This window comes from Medicago sativa, chromosome 4, assembly GCF_051527215.1.
Source record: "Medicago sativa cultivar Bolivia chromosome 4, Bolivia_mono, whole genome shotgun sequence".
Taxonomy (NCBI): Eukaryota; Viridiplantae; Streptophyta; class Magnoliopsida; order Fabales; family Fabaceae; genus Medicago; species Medicago sativa.
This window is the reverse complement of record NC_140752.1, coordinates 5959909-5987160: the sequence shown is the minus strand read 5'-3', so window position 1 is coordinate 5987160 and position 27252 is coordinate 5959909. Positions and strand designations below refer to the sequence as shown.

Sequence of the window (27252 nt, the reverse complement as noted above, 5' to 3'; positions counted from 1 at the left end):
TATTAATTAACTGAGTTAAAATGAGTGTGCGCGCGCGAGCGAGCATGCAAAAATGTGCAAAACAAAAAAATTAGTCATTTTAGAGTTTGAAACAAGCTTCTAGTAATTGGTATTTGAAACTTTCTAAATGCCTCTTAAATTATGGATTGAAGAAAGATATTCAAACAGATCACATTCTCTTTAAGATTAATTAAAACACAACCTCCAAATTTTTTAAAACAGGTATGATATGTAGTCGTAATATTTTACTACTCGTGTCATGAAGTTAAAATAGTGATAAAAAAATTAGCTTGCTTATGCTCAGTGGCGGAGCTAGAAAATTTATGGAGCCCTGGCAAAAACTTTATCGCAAATTCACATGTGACATAACATATAAACAATCATAAATCGAAATAAAAGAGGTTCTTCATTTTGTCAACAAAAGTACAATTTAAAATATGGTTATTAATTGAAATTGACCATGTAATATACGTGAATTCTGAAAAATTGACCCTGTAATTAAATAACATGTATTCTGAACATGTAATTCGAGTTTTTTTTTTATTATTTATAACCATGGAATATACGCGAAGTCCAAAAAAGCAACCAAGATATTGAATTTTTTCATGATTTCTTAGAGGCGAGTTAAGAACGTTAAAATATGGCTTTACACAGAAAAAATTATAAATTTTCGAAAAACGACAAATTAATTATGAATTTTTAAAGTGTGAAAAACTCAAAAAACAAAACAACGGAAATCTCGACTATATAAATCGAATTTTGAGCTCATTATTTGCAGAGACATCTATAAAAATACATAAAAAGGATCTGTAAAGTTTCATAGCATTTCGAAGTCGTTTAAATTTATTTTGATTTTTCAACCAAAACGTGCAAAATTGAAATTTTGTTCCGCGTAAGCGTATACTCACAAGTCAAATTTAGTTCCCTAATTTTGTAGGCATGACTAGAACATGATAAAAACCTTCACAATGAAATTTTGTAGTTATTAAACGAGATACAAATTAATTATAAATTGTTTAAGAAATTCATAATTACGAGGGAATAAAAATTCGTAATTAATTTATCCCTGGTCGAAGAAATTTAATTTTTTTTGTGTAAAGCTATATTTTAACGTGCTAAACATGTATGAAAAAAATAGTGAAAAAATGCAACCTGTAGGTCACATTTTTAGACTACGCGTATATTATAGGGTGGTCAAAAATAAGAAGAAATTCAAGTTAAAATGCTAGAATATATGTTTGGTATTTTAGAGGGTCATTTTAAGACATAATGTATATTACAGGGTCAATATGAACAATTAACCCGTTAAAATAAGATAGATGAACCCGTCAATAATGTGCTAAATAAAATTAGGAGGTAAATGTCTATTTCGAGCCCATTTGCGTGTGAGAATTTTCAATTTTGCCCAAATTTTTTCTTTTTGTAAGTGTGTTAATGGCCTTTTGGGTTGGGTCTAATGGGCAAAAATTATCGATCGAGCCCGGGCGGTGAAACCGCCCCTGCTTATGCTGCTATGACACCATTAACTTGAAGTAGTTCATCTTCTTTAAAAGTTTGACTACACATCTTTTAAGATAGTTTTACCTTCCTTAACTAATACCCCACTAGTTAGCATTTTTCTTAAATTTAATAGGGTAAATTCTAGGATGAGGACTCTATTAAGTCCTGTATCGGTGAATCAGTTCAAAATTACTATTAGATTTAATCTATGATTCATATTTGTTAAAAGTTAAAATGAGAACAACCAAACATTTCTACATGGAACTCTTACATCTTTACATGTGTGATTGTTACCACTTACCAGACTCTACAGTTTTCTAATTATTTGTAAAATGAGAATGCTTGTTCTAGTGTGAACTGTGAAATGAAACATTTGTGGCTTTTTTGCATCGCAATCTTGAAGCTTCAAAATTAAATGCTCTCTATTTTACTCAACGTTTTTCTCTCTACACCATGGACAAGGATAGTTCTTAACCATGGAGAAGTATGGCTAGGAAATTGCAAAGAAAATACAGATAAATTTAAAAAAAAATATCAATTAATTTCTTTTAAGAGACTAGAAGATGAAGAAATATATTAATAAACTTCCCTTTGAAGTATAAGGAGTGCCAAAAAAATGATAAAAAAAAAATATAGCAATACAAAATTCAAATAGAGAAAACAAAGGTTGAGGCAAAATTACAAATTAGGTAAGCCTAAACAAAGTAACGGTAGACCACCATGAATGAAAGTCCACCAAAAATAAAATCAGTGTTTTTTAATATATTTCACACAAAAATAAAAATAATTATTTATATTCAAATGTAAATAATGGTTTATATAATAGCAAAAATATAATTATAACACATCAACTATACAATTTTTTTTTTTTTGAGAGGAACTATACAATTATTTTGTTCATCATCAATGTATAAAGATATGACATACAAGCAAATATGTTTCGATGTACAGCCAGTATGGAGCACGTACCCTAATGTTGCTAGCTTTTCTAATAAAATACAGCCAAAAGATGTCCTTTAATGAACTAGTGTAATGACCCGTGCCAAGCACGGGAAAATAAAAAACTTTTTTTTTTTATCAAATGTATAGATTTTATATTATTTTAACTTAAATTTATGAGTGGTTATAATTTAAATTTATGAGTGGTTATAATTTAAATTTGATATGGAAAAAAATATCATCTTAATTTTGTTTATTTTGTATACATTTCGAAATATCTAAACATTGCACATAACGATTAAAGTATTTGGAGTTATACTTATACTAATTATTTGTATTTTAAGATGTTGATCATTCTTAATCTTAGCAAACGTTAGATTTTTTTATATAACAGTCAGTGTCACATGCATACACGTAGTCAGTAAATGCAAACGTTAAATTTTTTACGGGTGTGTATAAATATAGTTTGGGCTACAGAAATGCCGATTGTTATTTGTATTTAATTTTTACAAAACCAATTGTCTAATGTAAATATTGTATTTTAGGGTAACAACGATGTAAAAAAAAGGTTTCGCGGGTTGTTAAACCTGAAAAGTGCATCAATTAAAAGTTAATGGCAGGAGGATCTGCTTATATAGAAATTGCATGTCCTGTAATGAGTAGTACGCCTTACAAAGAAATTAAAAAATAAAATAACTTCCAAACAATACACAACTTTAGTTTTCTAAATTATAGCAACAACAATTCTAAAACATAACCAATGATCATACTTTTTGAAAAACTTCACGATACACAACATTTGTGGTCTCCTTGCAAACATTATTATCTTCATCCAGGATGAGCAGCTTCAAACCTTTTCTAGAATTAACTCGAGAGACACCGACATAAAGTTGTCCATGCGTGAACACGGGCCTAGGAAGATAACCCCCGACTCGAGATAAAGATTGACCCTGGCTTTTATTTATTGTCATTGCAAAACAAAGCGTCAATGGAAATTGCCTGCGCCTGAATTTGAAGGGTAGTCCTGGATCACTCGGAATAAGATTCATCCTGGGAATGAATACCCTGGTACCTGCCCTTTTTCATGTAATTACGGTAGCAACTATCGTGCTCTTCCCTAGATGTGTAACTGTCAGCCTCGTACCATTACACAGTCCATTGGCCTGATCGATGTTTCTCATCAGCATAACTGGACATCCCACCTTTAGTATCAACCGGTGATTTGGAATTCCAGAGCTCTTAATACCATTAAGAAATTCCGTTGTGAACCACTCGCTTTGGACATCAGAATTTTCACCCGATCGACAAACAGAATTAGAGCTTAAATACTCTTTCTCTTCACATGGAATCAGCGACATCATATATTCGTTAACATGTTCAACTGAATCAAGCGGTGGTGCGAGTATTCCCTTTTATTGGAAAAATAGCTGGTCATCAACGGACTTGTTGTGTCCGATATCAACAAATCTTCAGGAATTTCTACCTTCATTTCACCATTCTCATCTGAAGCGTCGTTGCCGTCTCCAATTGAGAGTATCCACTTGCCAAAATTAGCAATTTCTTCCTGCTCTGTAGGTACCAAAGATGCACCCAATCTCATATTAACAGTAAGCCTCAACACATTGCAATAAGCCCATAACTTTGACGAATTGACTGAGGCATCAACAATATCTGGCCTCGTTCCTCCTCGAACAACAGGCAATATCTGCCTGAAATCACCACCTAAAACTACTGTCATTCCACCAAAAGGTTTAAGTGTGTTTAGGGGATCATTCTTGGACATGATATCACGCAATGATCGGTCAACTGCTTCAAAACACCATCGGTGCATCATTGGAGCCTCATCCCAAATTATCAACTTTGCAGCACGCACCAGTTCTGCCCTAGGACTATCCTTTTCCATCGTAAGTGATGATGCCTCATTAATCTCAATAGGGATTGTCAGCGTCGAGTGTGCGGTTCTTCCACCTGGTAATAGAAGAGCCGCTATACCGCTGGATGCATCATTCAATACAACTAACCCCTTCAATCTAACAGCAGCCGACAATGCTTTTCATATAAAGGTTTTTCCAGTACCATCGTAACCATATAAGAAAAAGAAACCATCGGCGTCAGAACCAACGAACTCCATGATCTTGTCATGCATACATCTTTGTTCATCAATCAGCATCAGTAACATATCAGCGTGTGTCTTTTCCAGTTCATCTTTGTTGTAATTTAGCTCATCAACGATAAGCTTGTTTGTGAAAGTTGGCATGTCTGCTGCGTTTGGCCTAGGCATAGATTTGAAGTCAGTAAGAGACTGTCCGTTTTCCTGAAGCAGCATTTCAATTTCAATCAAACAAAGGTTCTTCAAGTCATCATCACGGATACGCAGATCTACATATTAAATGTAAAGTCACTAAATTAATATTAACACCTTTGCATGCATATGTGCGCATGTTGAAGAGAAAGAAAAAATATTAGCTTTATATAAGAATCCTTTATATTTAAACATATCAGCCTAAAAAATGTAGAAAATGTTGAATGGTATCGTAGAGTTAGTAACTCTTAGTTTTTTCTTTACTATAGCCTAAAAGAAGTATCTCTTAACTACTTAAACTACTCTAATCAGCCTTTACTATATCCTAAAAAACACACCCCTCGAGATCAACCTTGGCATCAAGGTTGGAATGTGCAAAATTTCTTAATCTGTAATATTCTTCAAATGTATCACCCTTATCCCTATTTTTTATTAGTGAAGTACTGTTTTGATTCTCACTTTAATTTGAACTCTTTGGTTCCACCAAGATTCTTTACTCCTAGCTAGGTCCAAAACCTATTAATTCTTCTAGTGTCTCTTTTGCTACTTTTGTAATCTCATATGTCATCTTGTTCCATGTATCATTTTCGCTTCTATGTAGCTTCACACAACCTACCTTCAAAATCTTTTGTAGGAAAGCACTTTGGTTTTGATCTTTTAAATGTCACCACTTGATCCTTGTATCCCAATCATGGCCTCTCATCTCCGCTCTTAACTTAACCCTTACATTCATAACCAATACTATATGTTGGATAGTCACACTCTCTCCATGTAAAACTTTAAATTCAAACAAATATTTCTGCCATAATTCCTAATAAGAAATAAATTTATTTGAGAAAATGAAATCTCACTCTTGTATGTAATAAATTTCCTTTTTATTTTCCTAGAGTAAGAATAAAAGACAACAAAAAATCTAGGATAAATTTACCCTATGCATTTATGACCCCGAGGCTATACCATCATTCACGCCTTTAAAACTTATCAAACACTCCTTACATGCCCATTTAGATTCCCTCCTAGAAAATAATTTTCTCCTTGTGGTATATCTAGGGGTGTTCAAATCCAAACCAATCTAAAATAAAACCGCAAACCGATCCAAAAAAACCGAAAATCACAAAAAACCGAATATTTTTGGATGTGTTTGGATGTTGTTTTGAAAAAATTGCTATGATCTGATCGGATTTCGAATCACCTTTTCAAAACCGAACCAAACCGCAAAAGTAGATTTTAATACATATTTATTAGTTTATTAGTATTATATACTGCATTAATTTAATTTATATTACTACTACTTCATCTATTTTAAATATAATAAATCATTTTCATTGTATAATGTTAACTTTTTAAATACATTTGTGTTATATTTTGTATCAAACCTATTATTTTAATGTGTATGTGTAATATTAATATTAATAAAAAAAATACATGTTGCACTTTGGATGTCCAAAAACCGATCCAAATTAAACCGCATATATTTGGATCGGATCGGATCGGATGCACATGATTTTTATTTTGGATCGGTTGACTTTTTCCCTCAAAACCGATCCAAACTGGACCGCGAACACCCCTAAACCCATTAATTTCTGCACAATCATATGCACTGAGGCTCAAAAACCTTTCAAATCCTTCCAAAATTTAACTTTAGAATATTCTTCCAAACCTACCTAAGGTGAGTAAATACTCATAACATTAAAGATGTCTTATTTCCTTTAAAAAAAATAAAAAAAATAAAGATGTCTTATTAAACTAAAAATTTGTGGGATACAATCAAATCTCACATCCTCTTTACATCCACAATATCCTTTTGCAATTCCTTATCCACAATAATGCTCACACCATTTCTCGATCTAACTTTTACAGTTTATCAATGCTTAAATCTTGAACTATCTAATTCTTTCGCATTTTCACCTACCCACATAGTTTTTTGTTGGCACATCAAATTAATCTTCATTTTAGTCATAGCGTCAACTATTTCCATATATGTTCAAGTAAGGGTACCTTTATTCCATGTTCTAAAATGGATCATACTCTTATTAACTAACTTCTTTATCCACACTCGTTCACAAAGATGTGGAGACCTTTGCTTATTTTTTACTGCATTCACGCAGCGATGTATCCATCCTTGCTCATTTAACATTGTATTTGAGCTATACAACGCGTTTTTTCTACGCATTGACCCAGTGTTCACACTATTATATACTCGGTCCATGTCATAGAGATTCAAAGTGTTTTAATTAAATTCAAGTGTTCAAATTTTAATTAGTAGAATCTAGTCCAAATCTTCAAATTTTTATAATATAGAATGTCCTTTAATTATATATATTTTTAAGATTTTTTTTAAAAGTTACGTGTAATTATTTATTGATCAAACCTAATGAAACTTGATTGCATCGGGTAATAGATTACAATGAAAACCGACTCATCCCGTGAACACCTGTAGGCGTGGATGCTGAATCATGTTTTCTTAATTTCTTTTTAAATAGGTATCATCATCCATAATTAACTTTTTTTTTATACCCATGATGATCATAAACTTATGTTTGCTTAATTTTTTTTTATTGAATGATTTTTCTTACAAACGACGAAGGAATTAAATGATTGTATTTTCTATGTTAGTGGTCATTTACTATTGATTGATTTTATTTCCCTCATCAATGAAACTCGCTTCAGTTCATTAAAAAACAATGAGATGTTGAAAGTGATCATCCCACTTTTACTTAAAAAAGGTTATTTTTTAGGACAAAAAATAGGTATATTTTTATTTTATTTTTCAGGAGAAGGAGATGGTTTGCATGGTATAATATGAGTTAGACTACTTGTTGTACTCTCTTTTATTATGTATTATTTTCCTTATTAAAACTCAAACATTTAAATATCCAATTGTCATTCTTTATCTTTTGATAAAATATCTTTTTTAATTATAATTTAATGCACATTAGGATTATAGAAATCAATATTTTTTAATGATTTCTATAATAAAAAAATCTATAATAAAAACAATAAAAATCGAAATTCCTGTAAATAAAAAACTATAATAATCATTTATAAGTATAGTAGAAATTTCCACAACTAATTAGTTACCTTATTTTTAACTTTCATTTAAAATTTAAGGTTGACCATAATTTTTTTCCGTTGAATTTTAAATTAGCAACCACATAATATCAAATAAGTTATTTGTCCCAAAATTTGTATTTCATACTTTGATTGATTCCGAGAACTTGCTTGGTTTGATTTTTTTTTAATGATTGTTCAATGATCTATTGTTTACCAAGAATAGTAGAAACATGAATTGAAGAACGGGATGAGGGTCAAGATTAAATAGAAATAAGAAAATGAGACATACATATTCATTTTTTTTTTGGAAAATGCTTGATATCGCGACACATATTCCACGAAATGTTCACGACTGGCAATAGAGGCAAGTTTTTTCTTTAAATGCAGCGTTTTGGTTTAGTGTGTCAAAGTGGTTTATTACTCCACGACTTTTACAATATATGTACCCATCATGTAATTTTTTTAGGAGCTCCAATTATAAGATATGGGTATATCCAATTATTCAATGTAATGTTATGATATTTTATAAGAATCCTAAAGAATATCTTTTATTATTTTTTTACAAATAAATATATTTTAAGATATTTTAGGAGCTTATTTAAAAATGTGACATCATATAATGATTTGATAGCATGCACGTGTAAAACTTTTTTGAGGTAAATATGTTTTTAGTCTCTACAAAATTTTAGCGGTAATTTTAGACCTTTATAATATTGTAGTTTGTAAAAATAATCCTTATTTTGAAAACTTTTTACAAAAAATGGACACTTGTGGTCTTCCAAAATTGTCCCTATAAAATTCAAACAGAGACTAAAAATGAATAAATTTTTTGTAAATATTAAACTTGAAAGTTTGTAATTTTATAGGGACTAAAAAACATATTTAACCCAAAAAATTATATCGTAGATGTATACAAATTAAATCCAAAATAAAAAAATAACTTAAACAGCTGAATGTTAGTTTGCACAAAAAAATTGAAAGCCATCATATGATTTTTTTAGGGGTAGGCTAGTACATGTTAAAAGTAATACGCTCGTGATATCTTTGCGAAATTATTTTTGCTGGATATAGCACGGCTGTTTTTTTTAAGAAGCATACATATTCATTATTGAGTGATTTAAAATATTCCTTGAATTTGTTTTTTGTGATTGTCTTGATTGAAGCATTTCAAATTTTCTACAATTTGATTACCTTTAATGCAATTAATTTTTAATTCATGAGTTTTATTTTTTTAAATAAAATAGGATTTTTTTATGATGGTTTAAAAGTTATTCATTGGTGATTGACTATGGAAAACAGAAAACTTGCTATATATTCTTAAATGACTTAAAGAATACCTTGAATTTCTAAGATATCCTTGATTGCAGCATGTCAAAGTTTCAACAATTCATTAATACTTCAACCATTTCAAAATACATTTCACAATTTTACAATATACATTATTCACATAACTTACTTTGACCACATTTTTTAACTAATATATAAATACAAATGTTAGCATGTAAGATGTTGTTTGATTTGTCTCAATGAATATTTTCAAATAGGATTATCAAAGTATGTGTTTATTTTTGAAAAAAGAAATAGGATTTTTTTATGCTTATTTAAAGATTATTGACCGTAAAAAAGGATAAATATTAGAATTAATGCATATATATCTTGCACATTAATACATATACAATTCTACAAATGTACTTGTTGGATCCAATTAAGCACCCAAATTTGAGAGCTCCGTTGTTGACCGTCCTAGTCTATATTTTGACATCACAATGTTAGGTTTGTTTGAAGTCTAATTCGAAATATTTTTGAGGCAAAATATCATATGATCCAAATATAACATCAAACACGGTTAACTTTGACTTGGATGAATCTTTTGAAGAAAAAAAATCCAATCAAATTTAATGCAATATAATTTGGATCAATATTTACATATCCAAAATAAATTTTAGAAAACTCTTTTAATGTTAATAATATAAAGGAACAATAGATTAATAGGTTTGATACAAAAATAGATTAAACTAATAAGTAGTATTAAAAAAAATTGGAAACCCTTTTCATTTCATTTTATCAGAAGTTGATAAAATTTGACACACACACTCATAAGAGTAAGATGAAGTATCATAAAAAAATTAAAATTAAAATTAGCAAATAATAGATTAATGTAATAAATTTGTAAAAGTTTAGTCTAGTGGTAAAAAGACACATCAACGACATATCACCAAATTAAATCAACTTGTGTTAAAATGAAATTTACCGATTTTCCAAAAAAGGTTAATAGAATTATTTTAAAAATGTCTTTAGGTTTAAATTTTTTTAAAAAAGATCAAAGTATTTTTATTCATAAATATTTCATTTTTTTATAAAAAAAGTTAGTTAACAAATTAATCAATTTATTCATAAAAAATCAAATACATTATACATAACAATTATTATTAAAATTTGTCATTAAGGATAATCTTCTCATTAAAGCTAATTATTATTTGAAATCTTATAATAAAATGACTTATTTGAAGACATCATTATTCATTAAGGATAATATTCTCATAAAAATTAATGTTTATTCAAAATATTACAATTCGATGACTTGTTTAGGAATTTTGTATCGCATTAATATTTTTTTTGGTTACAGAGGAAAATATCGCATTAATATATTTTATTAAATAATTTTATTTTTATTATTACTTTATTACTTGTATTTATTTGATTGGTTGTATATAACTTTTTTTTAAAGAAATATTGGTTGTTTATAACTATTAATTATTATGTGAGAGTTCACCTCAGAATTTCTTACGTGAAAAGTGTTACCGAGGGTGAGAAGTTGTTAAAATAGTTTTTAAGAAAAAAGGCATGTTAATGGTGTTGATAAAAACTCGTGAAAAAAAAATCTAAATTCATACACATGGATTAATATATTTGTTTTTTTTTGTTACAGGATTAATATATTTGTATTATTCATGTACGTGTGATATACAATAAATTAATAATTACAAATCATGAAGAAAAAGGGGCACTCACGACACGCATCACTAAATTTTCCAATATAATAAATACAATCTTCAGTTTCTCTGTCATTCTTGTATTTGAAAAAAAAATTAAAGAAATAGTGCACTATTTCTTATACACTATATTCAAACGCCTCATTATCAATGTCTTTTGCAATGCTCCATCATATGACTCTTCTTCCTCATAAACGACTTCTTGTGCGTCACAATTTCTAATCACTTTGTCTCCCTGTCTAAACTAAAAAACAATAAAAGATATAAACATAAAAGCTTTATATAATCAAAATTTATAATAGCTACAAAACAGGAGTTGTGGTGTGAAGAATGTGTTGGCCAAAGGGTCTAATTTATGTAAAACAACAACATGTAACTTAACCAATCAAATTTGAACTCATATCTTACCTATTAAGCAAAATATAATTTTTTTTAATGATTGCATTTGAAAAAAACTAAATAGGAAATTTCACGGCATTAAATAAAATCATGTTTTAGCTATTAATATATGAGTATTAGTTTAGTGAAATTTCTCTATTATGATATGAGTATTAGTTTAATGAAATTTCACGGCATTAAATAATATGCATTCACATTTAGATCAAATAAAATCATGTTTCCTTCACACAGAAAAAATATTATTCACATTTTTATTTCACAAAAATATAATCTTAACTTATTAAAAAGATTATCAAATTTATAATTTATCACAAAGAATATAATCTTAAAAACTAATAGTTATAAAACAAATATTATTCACATTTTTATTTCATTAAACTGTTTTTTTTTTGTTGAAGAAATTTCATTAAACTATTCAATTTTTATTTTAGTACAGAAAAAGAAAAACGGAAGTACATTGAATATGCATTAATAAAATTATAACTTTTAATCAAATTGAATCAAAGAAAATAACACGGAATTCTCACTTTTAAGTACAATGAATATGCATGTTTAATGGTCTTTGTGATTTTAGAGGGAAGGTTCCGATTTTTTTTTTTGGTTTAAGGCTTATTTTATTTTTTTTAGGGAAGGTTCAACATTTATTCTAGCAAGACCATTAAATAGAATCAACTGAAATCATATTTTTAATATTCCTTAATGATACGTTTTTAATTCCAATTAAATACCTCCAATTCCAATTTTTTTTATGTCCTAAAATAAAGTATCCCTTATTAGTTAAAAAAAGTGTTAGGAACCGAAATAAGTTAGATAAGTGAATGTTGTAGTGTTTGCAGAAATACATGAAATGCTTCGCAGCATCCAACCACACTGAATACATGACAGGCCTATCACAATTGACATGGAATTTGATCTTGAAAAATGAAAAAGTGATAATCATACGCAACATTCCAATACCACATTTTACGACATTTCTATGACATTTCTATTTTCCAGTGTATGAGGCGCTCAAAACTCGCGTGGGTGTGATTTCAACAAAATCAGTTCAACGAAATAAAAGTTTGATAAATTACAAAGAGTTCTCACTCGCTGTACAATTTTTTTTGTTAGCATAACTGAATCCATATTTGTTTAAACGTAGACGCCTTAACATCACAACCTCATTTAGCGAATACAAAAAACCATAACCTCGTTCAATTACCTCTTCTTTAATAGAAGAGCAGCACTGAAAGTTGGATTGAACAACACCTTTGTCAGCATACCCATAACATCTGAAAAGAATATCAACCAAGATTAAAAAAAAATGATTCCTTTACATAAAAGACCAGATTTGCTTTAATTGATAATACTATTTTTGGTCAGCTTACCGATCAAGTAATCAGTATCATATTCAGATTGAAAGATTTCGCGAGGATCACCGATCACGTAGATGTCAGCAGGAACAAACTTATCATCACATTGTTTTATTTTTGTACCCACATTAGAAGCAACACTAAAATTTCCAATAGAGAATACACGGTCCTCCTTCAGCTCCTTCTCATACTTGTATATGAGAGTACGTCTAACAGACGCATTGATTCGGTCACCCTATAAAATAAAAAACTTTAAATTAGATAACAAAACATTTTATAATATAAATAAGTTATATGATTAATTTAGAGAACAATACAATTACGAATATTGACCTAATACAATTAGGGATAAAATAATAGAAGAACGAAAAATAAAAACAGCCGGACAAAAAAATATAAACAATCAATTGTATATAAACAAATAAAATTTCAAGGACCCAAACAAAAATTTATTGATACAATTTCTAAAATTATTGATATAATCGATCTTTGATATATATATAAAAAAAAAAACTGAACCGATCGTATTTTTGTTTGGATTAGTATAGGACGGTGAAAAATTTCAGTATAGGACGGTGAACGTATATAGTACAGGACGAAAAATAGATATTTTTGTTGCTTCTAACGTGGGATCAAAAAAAATATAAATTTTCATCCTGTGAATAAGTTTTCAATTGCTCCTAAATTATAGTATAGGATCGTATTTTTTCATCCTGTGAATAAAAAAAAAGAATCAATTTAACAAAAAATTATTGTTTTGACAATAATCGCATACTCTAAAAAAAAAAATCACAATAATCGCTCTTTGCTTTATAAAAAACTGAAGTCCTTGATACAGTTACACACGACCTTAACAAAAAAATTATTGTTTTGACAAAAAAAAACAAAAAATTATTGAAAAAAAAAAGAAAGATAAAAACTAAAAACAAATGGAATCAAACTACCTTATTGTCCATTAGAACCATTTCCAAGGAGTAAGGAAGTTGATCCTTTTTCATATCCCTCACAAACCAAAGGCTAACGACTCGAACCTTGATATTCCAGTTTTCTTTGGAAGGGGATATATCAGAAATCAAGTCGATCTTTGGTGCCATTTTAGCTGAACAGAGAGATACGAAGATTACGTAATGAAAAAGAAAGGAATATGAAAGACAACTGCAAAGCAGGAGTTGTGGTGTGAAGAATGTGTTGGCCAAAGGGTCTAATTTATAATAGCTTTTAGAGGATAATTACGTAAAACAACAACATGTAACTTAACCAATCAAATTTGAGCTCATATATTAGCTATTAAGCAAAATATAATATTTTTTTTATTAAATGATTGCATTTGAAAAAAACTAAATAGACTAAAATAAAGTATCCAATTTTTTATTACTGTTTCATAAACATAAAATATGATATATTAACGTTCAAATAAATCAAATTAAATAATATTTTGTTTCAAAGAATCCTTGCATATTAGTTGCGAAGGGTGATCAAACGGTTCAGAAAAATAAATTGGCAGTGATCGAACATTACTTTTGTAATCGCGTTGAAATAGTAACGAAGATTTGACATTAAAGTTGCTTCATGGCAAATAATTCTGTAACCGAAAATTCTTCCAAACTAATAATGTAGATAGTAAACATATGGTATAAACAAATAGTAACCAAAATTTTCCTTTCAAAAAAATAGTAACCAAAATTTACCATTAAATTTTTTGTGTTGAAATAGTAACAAAGATCTGACATTAAAGTTGCTTCATGGCAAATAATTCTGTAACCGAAATTTCTTCCAAACTAATAATGTAGATAGTAAACATATATGGTATAAACAAATAGTAACCGAAATTTAGCATTAAAGTTTAAATTAGTCAAACAAATTGTAACCAAAAAAATATCTTCAAAAATAATAGTAGAAGCATTTGACATAAATGGTATAAAAAGTAACATAGCAAATTTTTTTTTGTAACGTAAAATTTCTTCTAAACTTTAATGTTAAAAAAAAATTAATGGTTTTTTTTTTTTACCAATTCATCCTGTGAAATATATCTATAAATTAATCGTTTTTTTTAACCATTAATAAAATCGTATTTTTTTTGAAAAACAATTATATTTTTTTAACCATTAATAAAATCTATATAATATGCGATGCGATGTCATTTTTTTAGACCAATTATATTATATCATATTATATCAAATGGGACCGTGAGAATACCATTAATATTATGGAACAACATTAATATGGAATTTCATTAATAACATCCATATATCATATTATACCATTAATAAAATCTTGCTCTGTCCTAAAATAAAGTATCCGATTTTTTTTCTTTCATAAAAGTATCCGATTTTTAGCTATTAAACAATTCTGATTTTTTTTTTTTTGGTTTAAGGCTCACTTTATTTTTTTTAGGGAAGGTTCAACGTTTATTTTAGCAAGACCATTAAATAGAATCAACTGAAATTATATTTTCGATATTTTTTAATGATACATTTTTAATTCCAATTACATACCTCCAATCCAATTATTTTCAGGTCTTAAAATAAAGTATATATATTTTTTTCCTTCCTACAGTAAATATTGAATAATTCAACGGAATTCATAAAAAAAAATGGTGGATCACGGTCACTATACTTGGCACGGGGATTATTATGATTTAACAATTATATTATGAGAAAAACAATTAAATTAGAATTCATTAATAAAATCGTATTTTTTTTTTTGAAAAACAATTATATTTTTTTAACCATTAATAAAATCTATATAATATGCGATGCGATGTCATTTTTTTAGACCAATTATATTATATCATATTATATCAAATGGGACCGTGAGACTACCATTAATATTATGGAACAACATTAATATGGAATTTCATTAATAACATCCATATATCATATTATACCATTAATAAAACCTTGCTAGCAAATGCTTGAGAATAGAAGAAGAATAGAGCGCCACATGTCGCTATTTGAAAGAATTTAAAACCTTGAAATTAAGTGACACTTGTCATGAAAAAAAGAGAAAAGCCTTGAAACAGGTCGTAAATTTATATTATATAGATAAAGAAAAAATACAATGAATTGCAATAACTATTTACATAAAAATAAAATAACATTTATGTTTCAAGTACCTTTCCATGTCTGACTTATTTCCATCATAACATTAAATATTTATTTTCATTAAGTTTACATATAAGATTTTAAAATATCATAGTCCTGGTGCAATCATTGCAACATATAATAAAATAATAAAAAGTATAACTTAATGCAACAATGTAATTTTTTTTAAAGAGACTTATGTTATCTATTGCAATCCTATCTAATTCAAATTATTAATTTACGTAGTTGCACATTAAGATATCCACTTCACACGAAAAATATAATAACTTTGGTATCATTATTAATTATATATTTATAAATAAATGAATAATTTTTAAATATCACTTCATCTAATAGGAGGAAAATTTCTATCAAATACGAATGAAGGTCCCATTTAGACACACAAAGAAACTTTAAATTTAATTTAGTTTCTAAGAAAAATAAATAATTTAAGTTTGGGAAAAATAAATTGGACAATTTAGTCTTTCTCGATTTTTTTCTAAAGGATAAAATTTATATGCATGCCTTTAAATGTTTTTCCTATGAATTTTAACTAAAAATACATCTTTTTGGATATAATAAACTTTAAGAAAATTATAAATTTGAAGAAATCATGGTAAATTTAATTAAAAATTATACGAAAAGCAGGTAAGAATGCACCTAAGATTTTTCCTTTTCTAAATAGGAGTATTAGATTTGTTGTGATGACTTGTATGGTCAATACATATCTTCAAATGAAAATGAAAATAAATAATTTTTTTGACTCAAAAATAAATACAATGATTTTTTTTGGTAAAGATAAAAATATAGGATAAATACCATGAATTGCAATAACGTATATATGATAAAAATAAAATGGAATTTCTGTTTCAAGTACATTTCCCTGTCTGACTTTTTTTCCATCTTAGACCACTTACAATGGGATATTGAATCCCAAATTCAACATATTGAAGCCATTGCACCAGCCTATTGAATATCAGTTGGAGGAAAGAGAGGATGAAAAAATTCAATATGCTGAATTCCTGTCCGAATTGCCACGTGGCCGCGCGAGATTGGCCAGAAATGGCGCGTGTAAGCCACGCGCCGACAAGAGAGAGTGAGCAACAGTGTACGCGGAAAGAGAAAGGGAAGGGATAAAGATATTGCCACGTGGCTTGCTACGATTGGCTGCTTGAATTTTTATCTTCTTAATAATTTGGACTCAATTATTTCATTGCAAATAATTTTATTTTATTTTATTTTTTACCAAAATTCGTGATTTTTTTTTCTCTATAAATAGAGACTTGGATCATTTCATTTGGACACAGAAAAAAAAATCAAGTTTTTCACTCTCTTAATCTCATTATTAATCTTTCTTTTAAAGTTTTAGTCTTTGATTAGTGAAATGGATCCCAATAACAATCAATTCAACACCCAAAATTCTTCTGATTACCCATTTAGCTACCAAAATCCCAACAATTATCAACACCCAAATCAATTTCTCAACCAACATCCTCAAAACCCAAATCAATTTCCCAACCAATATCCTCAAAACCCAATTTCCTCAATAGTTTTCATCACAAATAAATCGTGGTGGAATGACAAGAGACAATGAAGTCACTCCATATTGTCGTGTGCTTAGTTTGTTGTATTGCATTTTAAGTTAAGAAAAAAATTATTTAAATAAATATTGTTTTTAAAAAAAATTAATTGTATTATTTTAATTTAATTTAAATCGATAATTATAATTTTATGTAATTATAAAAACAAAAATTAAATAAGAATAAGAAATAAAAAGTGGTGGGGTAGGGTGTTAAATGTTTACCATTGGAGTGGTAAAAATTGAATGGGTGTTGAATTAAGAGAGAGAAAATGACGTGGAGTGTTGGGAATTGAAAAAGTGGGTGTTGAAGGTTATTGAATAAATTTTCCCATTGTACATGGTCTTACATTAATGTACTACTACTCCCTCCGGTCCTTATTATAAGAAAAAGTTGACTTTTTAGGTTCATAAAATATTTAATGTATCTTATTGTAAATATAGACTAGATACATCACTTATACAATGAACCAAAAAAGTTAATTGTTTCTTATAATAAGGACCGGAGGGAGTATTTCTTTTCATTAAATTTTTATATACATACCTATTGAAGAAAAATAGTACCACCTCCGTCCCAATTTAATTGACACAATTTTGTTTTTCACACATATTAAGAAAAATGTATAAATAAAGGGGAAAGTGGAATATATTGTATTGGAAATGATAAAAGTATTACTCCCTCCGTTCCTTTTTAAGTGTCACTTTTGGAGAATTTTTTTGTTCCTATTTAAGTGTCACTTTACATAGTTCAATGCAACATTAAATGTTATTTTACTAATATTACCCTTATTTATTATTGTGAAGAGAGAAATATATGTAATGAGATATAAAATAAATAAGGTTATTATAGTAAAAATAGAAATTATTGTATCAAAAGTAGTAACATTTATTGATTGTCTTGGTTTGTGTAAAATGTCAAAATGTGACAATTAAAAAGGAACGGAGGTAGTATTATTTAGTGTTATATTGTATTGGGAATGATGAAAGTTGTATTGAAAATTGAAATGGGTCAGTTATTTTGGGACACTTTTTTTTAGAAAATGGGTCAGTTATTCTGGGACGGAGGGTGTATTTTTAAAATATCCTAGTCCAAGTGTAATAATTGCAACATATTAATAAAATAATAAAAAGAAGAGCTGGTTCCAAATTCCAAACGTTAAAGCATGTTAATTGGGTCTAGGACAAGAACAAACCAACTAACTGCCAATTGTTTCTCCACCTCTTACTCTTACTTTTTCTCTCTTTTGCTCTCATCATATTTTTTTTCTTTCTTCAATTTATAAATCAATCAAGTGTTGTGATTATTGTTGTGTTTTCTGGTTAATGTTTTGTTGTTCATATGGCTCATGATATTTCATCTGCTAAGTTGTCATCAACGTGTGACATAACATATTTATCAGATGATTTATTAGCCCAAATATTCAGTCGTGTGCCATTTAGATCTACTGTTGGATGCAAATGTGTTTCAAAACGTTGGTTGGATTTGATTTCAAGTCCTTATTTCATTAAACAATTTACATCTCATCAACATTCTCTTTTCAAATCAATCTTCATATTTGTCACACCTCATGAAGTTGTGTTAGCTTTTCACGAACAAAATCCGTCACTAGAGATGCCTATCTCTTTCGGTCTTGATATGCTTATCAAAGGAAGCGTATGCGGTTGTTCCAACGGTTTATTCTTGTGTTGTAACAACCGATACACGTATGGTATCGACTATTATGTTTACGATCCACTTATGAAAAAATGTGTTCCTATACCTCCTTCTCCTTCGACGTGTAATGAAAGTTTGTTCGCGGTAGGATTCATTTGTAATCCTACGGGCGCGGTGATCACTCCGGAGTGTCCAAATGAACGTAACTTTCGAGTTGTGATCATTAAGTCCTTCATAAAAAGGTTGTTCGAGATGGAGTTATATGTTTTCTCCTCAGAGACGGGGTCATGGAAACGTGTTGTTATGATTATTCCGGATGGATTCGCTTTTGCACCTCATTGGCTACTAAGTTTTTCCTATGGTGGAAGCTTGTATTTCATGGGGAGGACAAGCATTTTTGTGTTTGATCCTTATACAAACACAAGGGATACCCTTAATTATCCCTTAGAAGCTGATTCAATGAACATAATGAGTTTTGGTTTCCTTGGAATCTCATGTGGTTGTTTAAGGATAGCTGATATTGGACAAAATAATTTGAGGGTTTGGGAACTTGTTGAAAAGAATCATTGGGATTTGTTACATAGCATTGACATATCCAAAAAAATGTCACAGAAATTTTGTGCTAATTATTATAAGAGAGTTGCAGGGTTTCATCCTTATGATGGAGATATTGTGTATTTACATTCTTATGCTGATGGAGTTTTTATTTGCAACTTAAGGACTGATACATTTGAGGTTGTTCCTGGTTATGAGAAAATTGATATAAGCCCTTTTCAATTAGAGACAGCAGATTTGTTGTTGCCTACAGAGTCATCATCACCATCCACTGAATAAGAGATTATTGAAGGAATACATCAATTTTTTTTTCCTTCTTAGATTATTAGGTGCTTAGCTTAAAAAAAATATATTTTAAGTTTTGAATAATACAATTGTTCTTTACTATGGAATTTTATTTGATGATGATGTGGGTTTTTATGTCATAGTCATTTTCAAAGATACCAAAAATGCTTGACTTGTGTTGTCGGTTGTCACTCATAGTACCTGGAATTGCTATATGAGAATCGTCCTTTTGAAACCAACTTTTGGTTCACAAGGGAAACAGCAAAAGCAAGAGTGAAATTTTGAAATCATTAAGAGAATAAAAGGGACAAGGAAAATTGTTTGAGGGATCAAAAAGTCATAATTATTTAATGGAAGACTTTGGAAACAGTATTCCATGGAGTACTAATTAAGGTTTTCATACGTGTTGTCGTAAAGAAACAATTATTGACTTTGAATAATTGATTTTGTAAAGTTGATTATAAAAGTTAGCTAAAGGTAAAGTGATTTTGTTTGTATACGTGTAAAAGTAGATTGAATAAATTTGAGTGTAAGAATCAATTCTAGAATCAAAAGTTATAAATCCTAAATTCGAGTAGAATTAATATGGAGACAAAATCAATTCTACTTGAAAGCAACTGATGTGTCAAAATCAATTTTACACTTCTAGAATCAACTCGGACTCCTCCAAAATTGAACCAAACATACACTATGTAATACAGTTTCATATGAATAAAAATTCATATTAATAACGCATCTCTCTCCCGTTTTTCTTTTTGCCAACAATTTTAACATTTAATCAAACTAGGCAAAGGTCATGTGCAACAAACCTCCCACTTTGGGGACCATAACAAGATTAATGCAAACTCTTGGATAAAGACATCTCATTTGTGGGACATTTCAGGTCATACATGTGTGATGTGTGCATGTGACCTGCTCTGCTTCAACTCGTACACAACTTGAATAAATTAACTTTCCTGTTTTAGCACATATACACCCTTCCATTCCAGATATAAGGAAGAAAGAAAAACAAATGTACTTGATCAAAATTTGAATCAAATGCAATTGACTTTTTGCTTATATTTAAGACAAGTATTAACTATTTGAGCTTCATAACTTACAACTATCTCATGAATTAACACAAAATATATAACTTGCATCTAAATCTATGCAAATGAAAATGAAAATCGAATTACTGAGAGTAAGACTACTAATCCATGTCTACAATAGATTAAAGGACCACCTCTAGCACCATTTCAAGATCCAATCAATCACCTTAAGCAACTGTTAGAAAAAAATAACTAATGCATAATCAACAATAATGACATTTTACATTTGTTCCTCTTTCATTATGATGGAGCCTTAGAGGTTCACAAATGTAAAAGCTAATGGAAATACACACTGATTTGATGAAGGGATTAAAATTAATCCCGGTTATGATGTTAAGCCTGCACCTGTTTGTGCATTACATTACACATACATTTTGTTAAACAAACAATGTAGCATTTTGAAACAACATGCCCCAATTTGTTATCATCACTGAGCAAGTTAAAAGATCAATAACAAGAATATTGGATATTATGGGAGAAATTCAATTCAAATCACCGGTAAACAAATTTCTGTCCTAGAGTTAACATACTATCCAAGAACCAAGAATCTAAGTAAGTCACAAGTAAATTTAAGAACAAGTATAAGAAAATGACAACATTTGCCTTGAATAATGGACATGTTTATATATGTGAATCGTGAAGAACACTTCTTTAGAGACCTTAACTAATTCGTGTCAGTTAATAAAGATACTTGATCCTATATAATAGAGGACAAATCGCCCCCCAAAAAATCCCAAAACAAAACCTGATTCCACTGGTAGTGTCAAAGAAGTTCTAGTTTCTTTCTAATCATCATCTTTCTTGTTAGGTTTGTGGTATTTTTTCTCCATTTCCTTGGCCCAATCTAAGAAATTGTCGGCTTCCTGCTTGATGTTTGGAACTTGGTAATTCTGAGCCACATAGATCCCAACCACATTCCCTGCTATAAAAGAGAAGAACCTCCTGATTATACCCATTACAGTTGCTTGAGTCCTTGATTTGCAAGTAACTGTGAAATATCTAATCAGATCTGCAAAAATCACAGTCAGAAGCAAGCAAATGATCAAGTGAAAATCATCTTAGCAGTCATTTATTTATGTGGACTTATTCAATCTTCAGCAATATTGGTTATCATTATCATGCTATATTACATCGTTTCAAAGTATACTTTACTTTAACTATACTCTAAATGATCAATTAAACACAAATGACAGAATGTACGTGAGCAGTTCCATTAACATTCAGAAATAAAACAATGTCGACTTGCATCAACCAACTCTGTCAGTCTGTCATATAAGTCTTAGAATTTGACAGTGAGTAGTAGTACCGACTCAACCGCAAAAGCTAACATTTGGGGTGAGAGTTGTCCCCACTTATAATCACAATATTTAATTTGTGACTCTTAACACATCACCTCATGTCCAAGACGAGAGTGTGAAGTTATCACTAGACATCTGTAGGATAGACTCAGTATTGTCAATTGCGGATTGAAGAAAATAACAGTTTGTTCAAATTCTGCTACGCTACAATGTTATGACACTAGTATTACCGCCATTTGACAGCACGTTGTATTAACTTGCGTATCGTGGAACAATAGCAGTTCGTTAAAATTCCGCTATGATTAGCTTATGGGATTAAGCAATTTGTTTAAGAAGGTGACAACACGTTTTCATCCACATCCTCGTCCCCATGCGGAAAAATTCCCTGCTTGCGGATCCCTAAATAGGATAGTTCCTATGGGGATTCCCATTTATAAATGCAAATTGACATCCCTAGGTAGAAAGAAGTTGTTTCGGTGCGATAAAAATTAGTATACCTATACATGATAAAAAGTAATAGAGATAAAGATAAACATACACAGTGTCGCATATATTGTTTGTATCTTGATGTTCAAATAACGTAACTCGTTTTTATCAAAGATAAATATGAAAAATGAGGGTTTTAAAGGTCAGTTACAGGGTTGCTCCCAATAGATCCATCATATCCGACCTAATTCATGTATTATGGGTCGGGTACCGGTTTCGTGAATCCAAATCCATGAAACCATGACCCCGACCCGATATACTTCAAATATCTCCCATTCACTGCTAAATGTGAAAACTAACACTAGTTGCAGCCGTAAACCAACTTCGCACTCTCTCTGCCGTAACTCACCGTTGTCTCTCTCCGTCTCCGGCAACGGTGATAATCTCCGATACATTCCTCCTCAAACAACCATGATATACTTAGGCTCATATACCACTCTCTTGTTAATCTAGACTTTTTATATTTTCAAATTTTGATTCTTCAATTGGGTATTGCTTATTATCCAATTTTATCTAATCGGCACAGATGGTTGTCTATCTAACTAACATGACGATTGCCCCTACTTATAAGTTATAGCCACAATTCAGGTCATATCAACTCCTTAAACAAACTACTTTTCCATTTTCTTTAAATTTTAACAAAAATTAGGAACACAAAACGTGATTACTATATATACTTACTTGTTAATGGAATAGATTCAAACAGTGAAGAAAAGATCGTACCGTATAGTGAGAGGCTGTCGTTATAATTGAATTGTTTTCGCGAGTATGCACTTATGCAGAACCCAAAATCAAACTGAGAAGACGATGAATACTACTATCGATCTAAAAATAAATGATTTTTCTTGTGAAATAAGTTTTTTCCTTTTCATGCTAAAATTAATATTTTTTTTGATGGTAAATTATGTAACAATTTTATAGAGTGAAATTAAATATGGGTATATTAGTGAAAAATTAAATAAATATTACATTGATATTTTAAAATAATAATAAATATTTTGAGAAAAATAAAAAACGAAAAAGTGACAATTAAAAAAAGTCAAAACATGAGCAATAAAAATAGTTTTTTTGGACCTATTAGATCGACTTATTTAAGTAAATATAAACAGTATTTTTATTACAATTATTATATTAAATTTTATATTTTGGGTTGCATTATAAATTTTGGCAAAAAGATTCATATTTAGTTCATATTTTATAAAAAAATTATAATTTTTAGAAAAAGATTCCAGCAAAAATTCATTCAAAAGTTTAAAGGGTGTGGATGGGTAGGAGGAAAACATGCATATGTGAATTTGACTGAGGTTTCATCACTTGTGGGATTAGGTGTCAGACCTTTTTATGGTAGGACAAAAAGCCCTAAAAGTTGTGTCAAACAAAGTGGTCAAACATAAAAAACCGTGTTTTGACAAGGTTCATGAATGTTGTGTTTTCGATGATTGATTTTGCCATCCAAAAAGGATTAGCGGCGCAACTTGTTGTCCGATTGCCTTCTATTCGAGAGTAAATAAGGGTTTATATATTCAATTATGTAAAGGTAAGGTACATATATTTTCATTGTGCTTGCCGAAGTATTGATTGAAACATTGTTAGAAATATAGTCCTTATTGTGTGAAGTTATTAAATTTTGAAATTTTGTAAAGTTTCGAAATAGAACTCAAGATAATTTATTTTAAATTTTAAATCTATTTTATATTTTTGGTGTTGTATTGGTTTAGTTTTCAAGTATGTGAAGGGGCAACATAATGTGTATAAAGTGAGAGAGGATATTTTTCGATCATGTGGCTAAGTTTGAGAGTGGAGAAGATCAAGTGGTTCTCAATAAGGCGAAGTGATATTGTTCATTTGTAATATAGCTGGGCATTGCCTTGGAGGAATGAGGTTTGTTTGGAATTGAAGTCAAAGAAGCAGGGACAAAAATTAATTTTAACTCCTCCACAAATGATTCAAACACACGGTAAATAATGACGCATCTCTCTCCTTTTTTTTTTTTTTTTTTGGATAACATTTCTTTCTCCCTTTCTTTTTTTACCAACAATTTTAACATTTCATTCAAACTTGGCAAAGATTTAGATCATGTGCAACAAACATCCCACTATTGTGAACCATAACAGGATTGATACAAACTCTTGGATAAGGACATCTCATATGTGAGAAATTTCAGGTTATACATGTAATGTGTGCATGTGCCTTGCTTACACAACTCAAATAAATTATATTTTTACTTTCAAAATGTAACAAACATAATCCCTTCAATTCTAAATAAGAGTAAAAAAATCCAATGTATTTGATCGAAATTTAAACCAAATACATTTAACTTTTGCTTATATTTAAGACGAATATTAAGTATCTGACCTTCATAATTCACAATTATCTCATGAATTAACATAAAACATATAAATTGCATCTAAATGTGTGTGCATGAAAATGTAAATTGAATTGTTGAGAGTAAGAAACTACTAATCCATGTCTACAATACAATAGATATATAGGAGGACCACCTCTAGCACCATTTCAAAATCCAATCAAAATCACCTTAAGTAACTGATAGAAAAAACTAATGCATAATCAAACCAATAACGACATTTTGCATCTTGGTTATGATGTTAATCCATCACCTGTTTTGTGCATTACATCACACATACATTTTGTTAAACAAACAATATAACTGAGCAAGATAAAGGATCAATTTAACAAGAATATTTGATATTATGCAAGTCACAAGTAAATTTTAGAACAAGAATAAGAAAATGACAACATTTGCCTTGAAGAACACTTCTTTAGAGACCTTAACTAATTTGTGTCAGTTAATAAAGATACTTGATCCTATATAATAGAGAACAAATTGTCACCCTAATTATAAAAATCCCAAAACAAAACCTGATTCCACTGTAGTGTCAAAAAACAAGTTCTAGTTTCTTTCTATATCATCATCTTTTGTTTTATATTTCTCCATCAGTTTCTTAATCCGATCTTCGAAATTGTTTCGATCCATCAGTTTCTCAACCTGATCTTGGACATTGTTTGCTGTATTCTCCATCACTTTCTTAACCTGATCTTCGAAATTGTTCAGAATTTGGTGTTTCCGATCAGCCGCTTCTAACCCAGTTACGTACCCTAACATAAAATAGATGAGCCTCATTGCTACCATTGTAGTTGCTTGAGTCCTCCTTGATTTGCAGCAATAGGGAAATCTCTAATCAGATTTTCAAAAGTCACAGTCAGAAAGTAGCAAATGATCATGTGAAAATACTGTTAAGAGTCCTTTATTTTTGTGGCCTTATTCAATCTTCAATCATATTGGTTAACCCAAGATGAGAGTGTGAAGTTTACATCACTAGACATATGTAGGATATACTCGGTATTGTCAATCACGGATTGCAGAAAATAACAGTTTTTTCAAATTCCGCTACGCTTATTACCGCTATTTGACAACACATTGTGTTAAATCTGTGACGGATTCGAGGGCAAGATTTTATATGATAAATATTTATACAAATTTTTTAGCAATAAAAATTGACAAAATAATAACATTATTATCATTGAGCAAAATACTTGACATTATAAACACTATACTGCGATATATTGGAAAAATTAAAGACTCATTAACATCTACAAATTAAAATTATTATTTACGTGTTTTTATATTTAAAAAGTATGGTAAAAATCAATTAAAATTTCATAAGCTGATAGTATTTACGTGATTTTATAAAATTCATAAAAAAAAAAAAAACTATTTTTAAAGTATAGATTTTCATTTAATGGGGGCAATAGCTAAAATATCAAAGATTTAACAAGTAATATAGAAAGGTACATCAGTGCCTGTGTTAAATCGTGTATCACATAAAGATAGCAACTCAATCCCATAAACTATTCAATAGGATGACGATTACTATTAATATTCAACAACGTGTGACTCATAACAATAACGTTTCAGTTTCACTTTGTTAAACAAACAACTCTTTCGGTTTCTCTAAATTTAAACAAAAATTTCAGTCACACAAATAATGTTTTCACTTAATATTGCCAAAAATAACAAATAACTAGATAAATAAAAAAAATTAGGAACATAGAAACATGATTACAATGAGTTATTATACTTGTTAATCAATGATAAATTAATAGATAGATTCAAACAGTGAAGAAAATAACGTACCGTATTGTGAGAAGCTGAGTAGCGCCGAGGAGTTTCGATGGTTCTTCACAGTTCTAAAAGCAAGTAAACCTATAACTGTTTTATATATTATTTTTTTTTCAATCTAAACATTATGTTTCTTGGAGAATAAGTTTTTTCCTAAAATATATTTTTTTCAATCTAAACATGATGTTTCTTGGAGAATAAGTTTTTTTCCTTTCACTACTTTTTAATATTGGAAATTACTCCCTTCGTCTCTTTGGATTGTGCAGTTTCTTAAACAAATAATTAGTTGTGTTAATTTTAATGGTAAAATTAATATTATTTATTAAAATATTTTTATTGATTGTAGTTAGTGGAGCAATTAACTTATTGTAGAGTGAGATTGAATAAAGGCTTAAATATGGTTTTGGTCCCTGCAAAAAAAATTATAAAAGATTTGCAGGGACTAAAAGCAAAACTGGCATAGTTTTGCAGGGACCAAAAACTATAAAAAAAAATTTGTAGGGACTAAAACCAAAACTGGTCTATTTTTGCAGGGACCAAAAGC

At 29.3% G+C, this 27252-nt stretch overlaps 2 protein-coding genes and 2 long non-coding RNA genes across 4 annotated transcripts; 2 read left to right on the top strand and 2 right to left on the bottom strand.

Annotated features, from left to right (window-relative positions):
- The first annotated feature begins 18470 nt into the window (after window positions 1–18470).
- Window positions 18471–19835, top strand: LOC146925768 (putative F-box/kelch-repeat protein At4g22430). The gene has a single exon (XM_085758221.1). It carries the CDS (start codon window positions 18541–18543, stop codon window positions 19687–19689), a length of 1149 nt encoding a protein of 382 aa, XP_085614347.1. The 5' UTR covers window positions 18471–18540; the 3' UTR covers window positions 19690–19835.
- A 1387-nt stretch (window positions 19836–21222) lies between these two features.
- Window positions 21223–23428, bottom strand: LOC146925767 (uncharacterized). Its single transcript, XM_085758220.1, has 2 exons — window positions 23291–23428; window positions 21223–21792 (listed from the first exon to the last, which is right to left on the bottom strand). The coding sequence occupies exon 2, from the start codon at window positions 21737–21739 to the stop codon at window positions 21569–21571; it is 171 nt and encodes a 56-aa protein (XP_085614346.1). The 5' UTR covers window positions 21740–21792; window positions 23291–23428; the 3' UTR covers window positions 21223–21568.
- Window positions 23429–24346: 918 nt separating this feature from the next.
- On the top strand, window positions 24347–24864 carry LOC146925766 (uncharacterized). The gene is made up of 2 exons (XR_015033929.1): window positions 24347–24524; window positions 24635–24864. It is a non-coding gene; the product is annotated as an uncharacterized LOC146925766 (long non-coding RNA).
- A 392-nt stretch (window positions 24865–25256) lies between these two features.
- Window positions 25257–26765, bottom strand: LOC146925765 (uncharacterized). The gene is made up of 2 exons (XR_015033930.1): window positions 26724–26765; window positions 25257–25763 (listed from the first exon to the last, which is right to left on the bottom strand). It is a non-coding gene; the product is annotated as an uncharacterized LOC146925765 (long non-coding RNA).
- Between the last annotated feature and the right edge of the window lie 487 nt (window positions 26766–27252).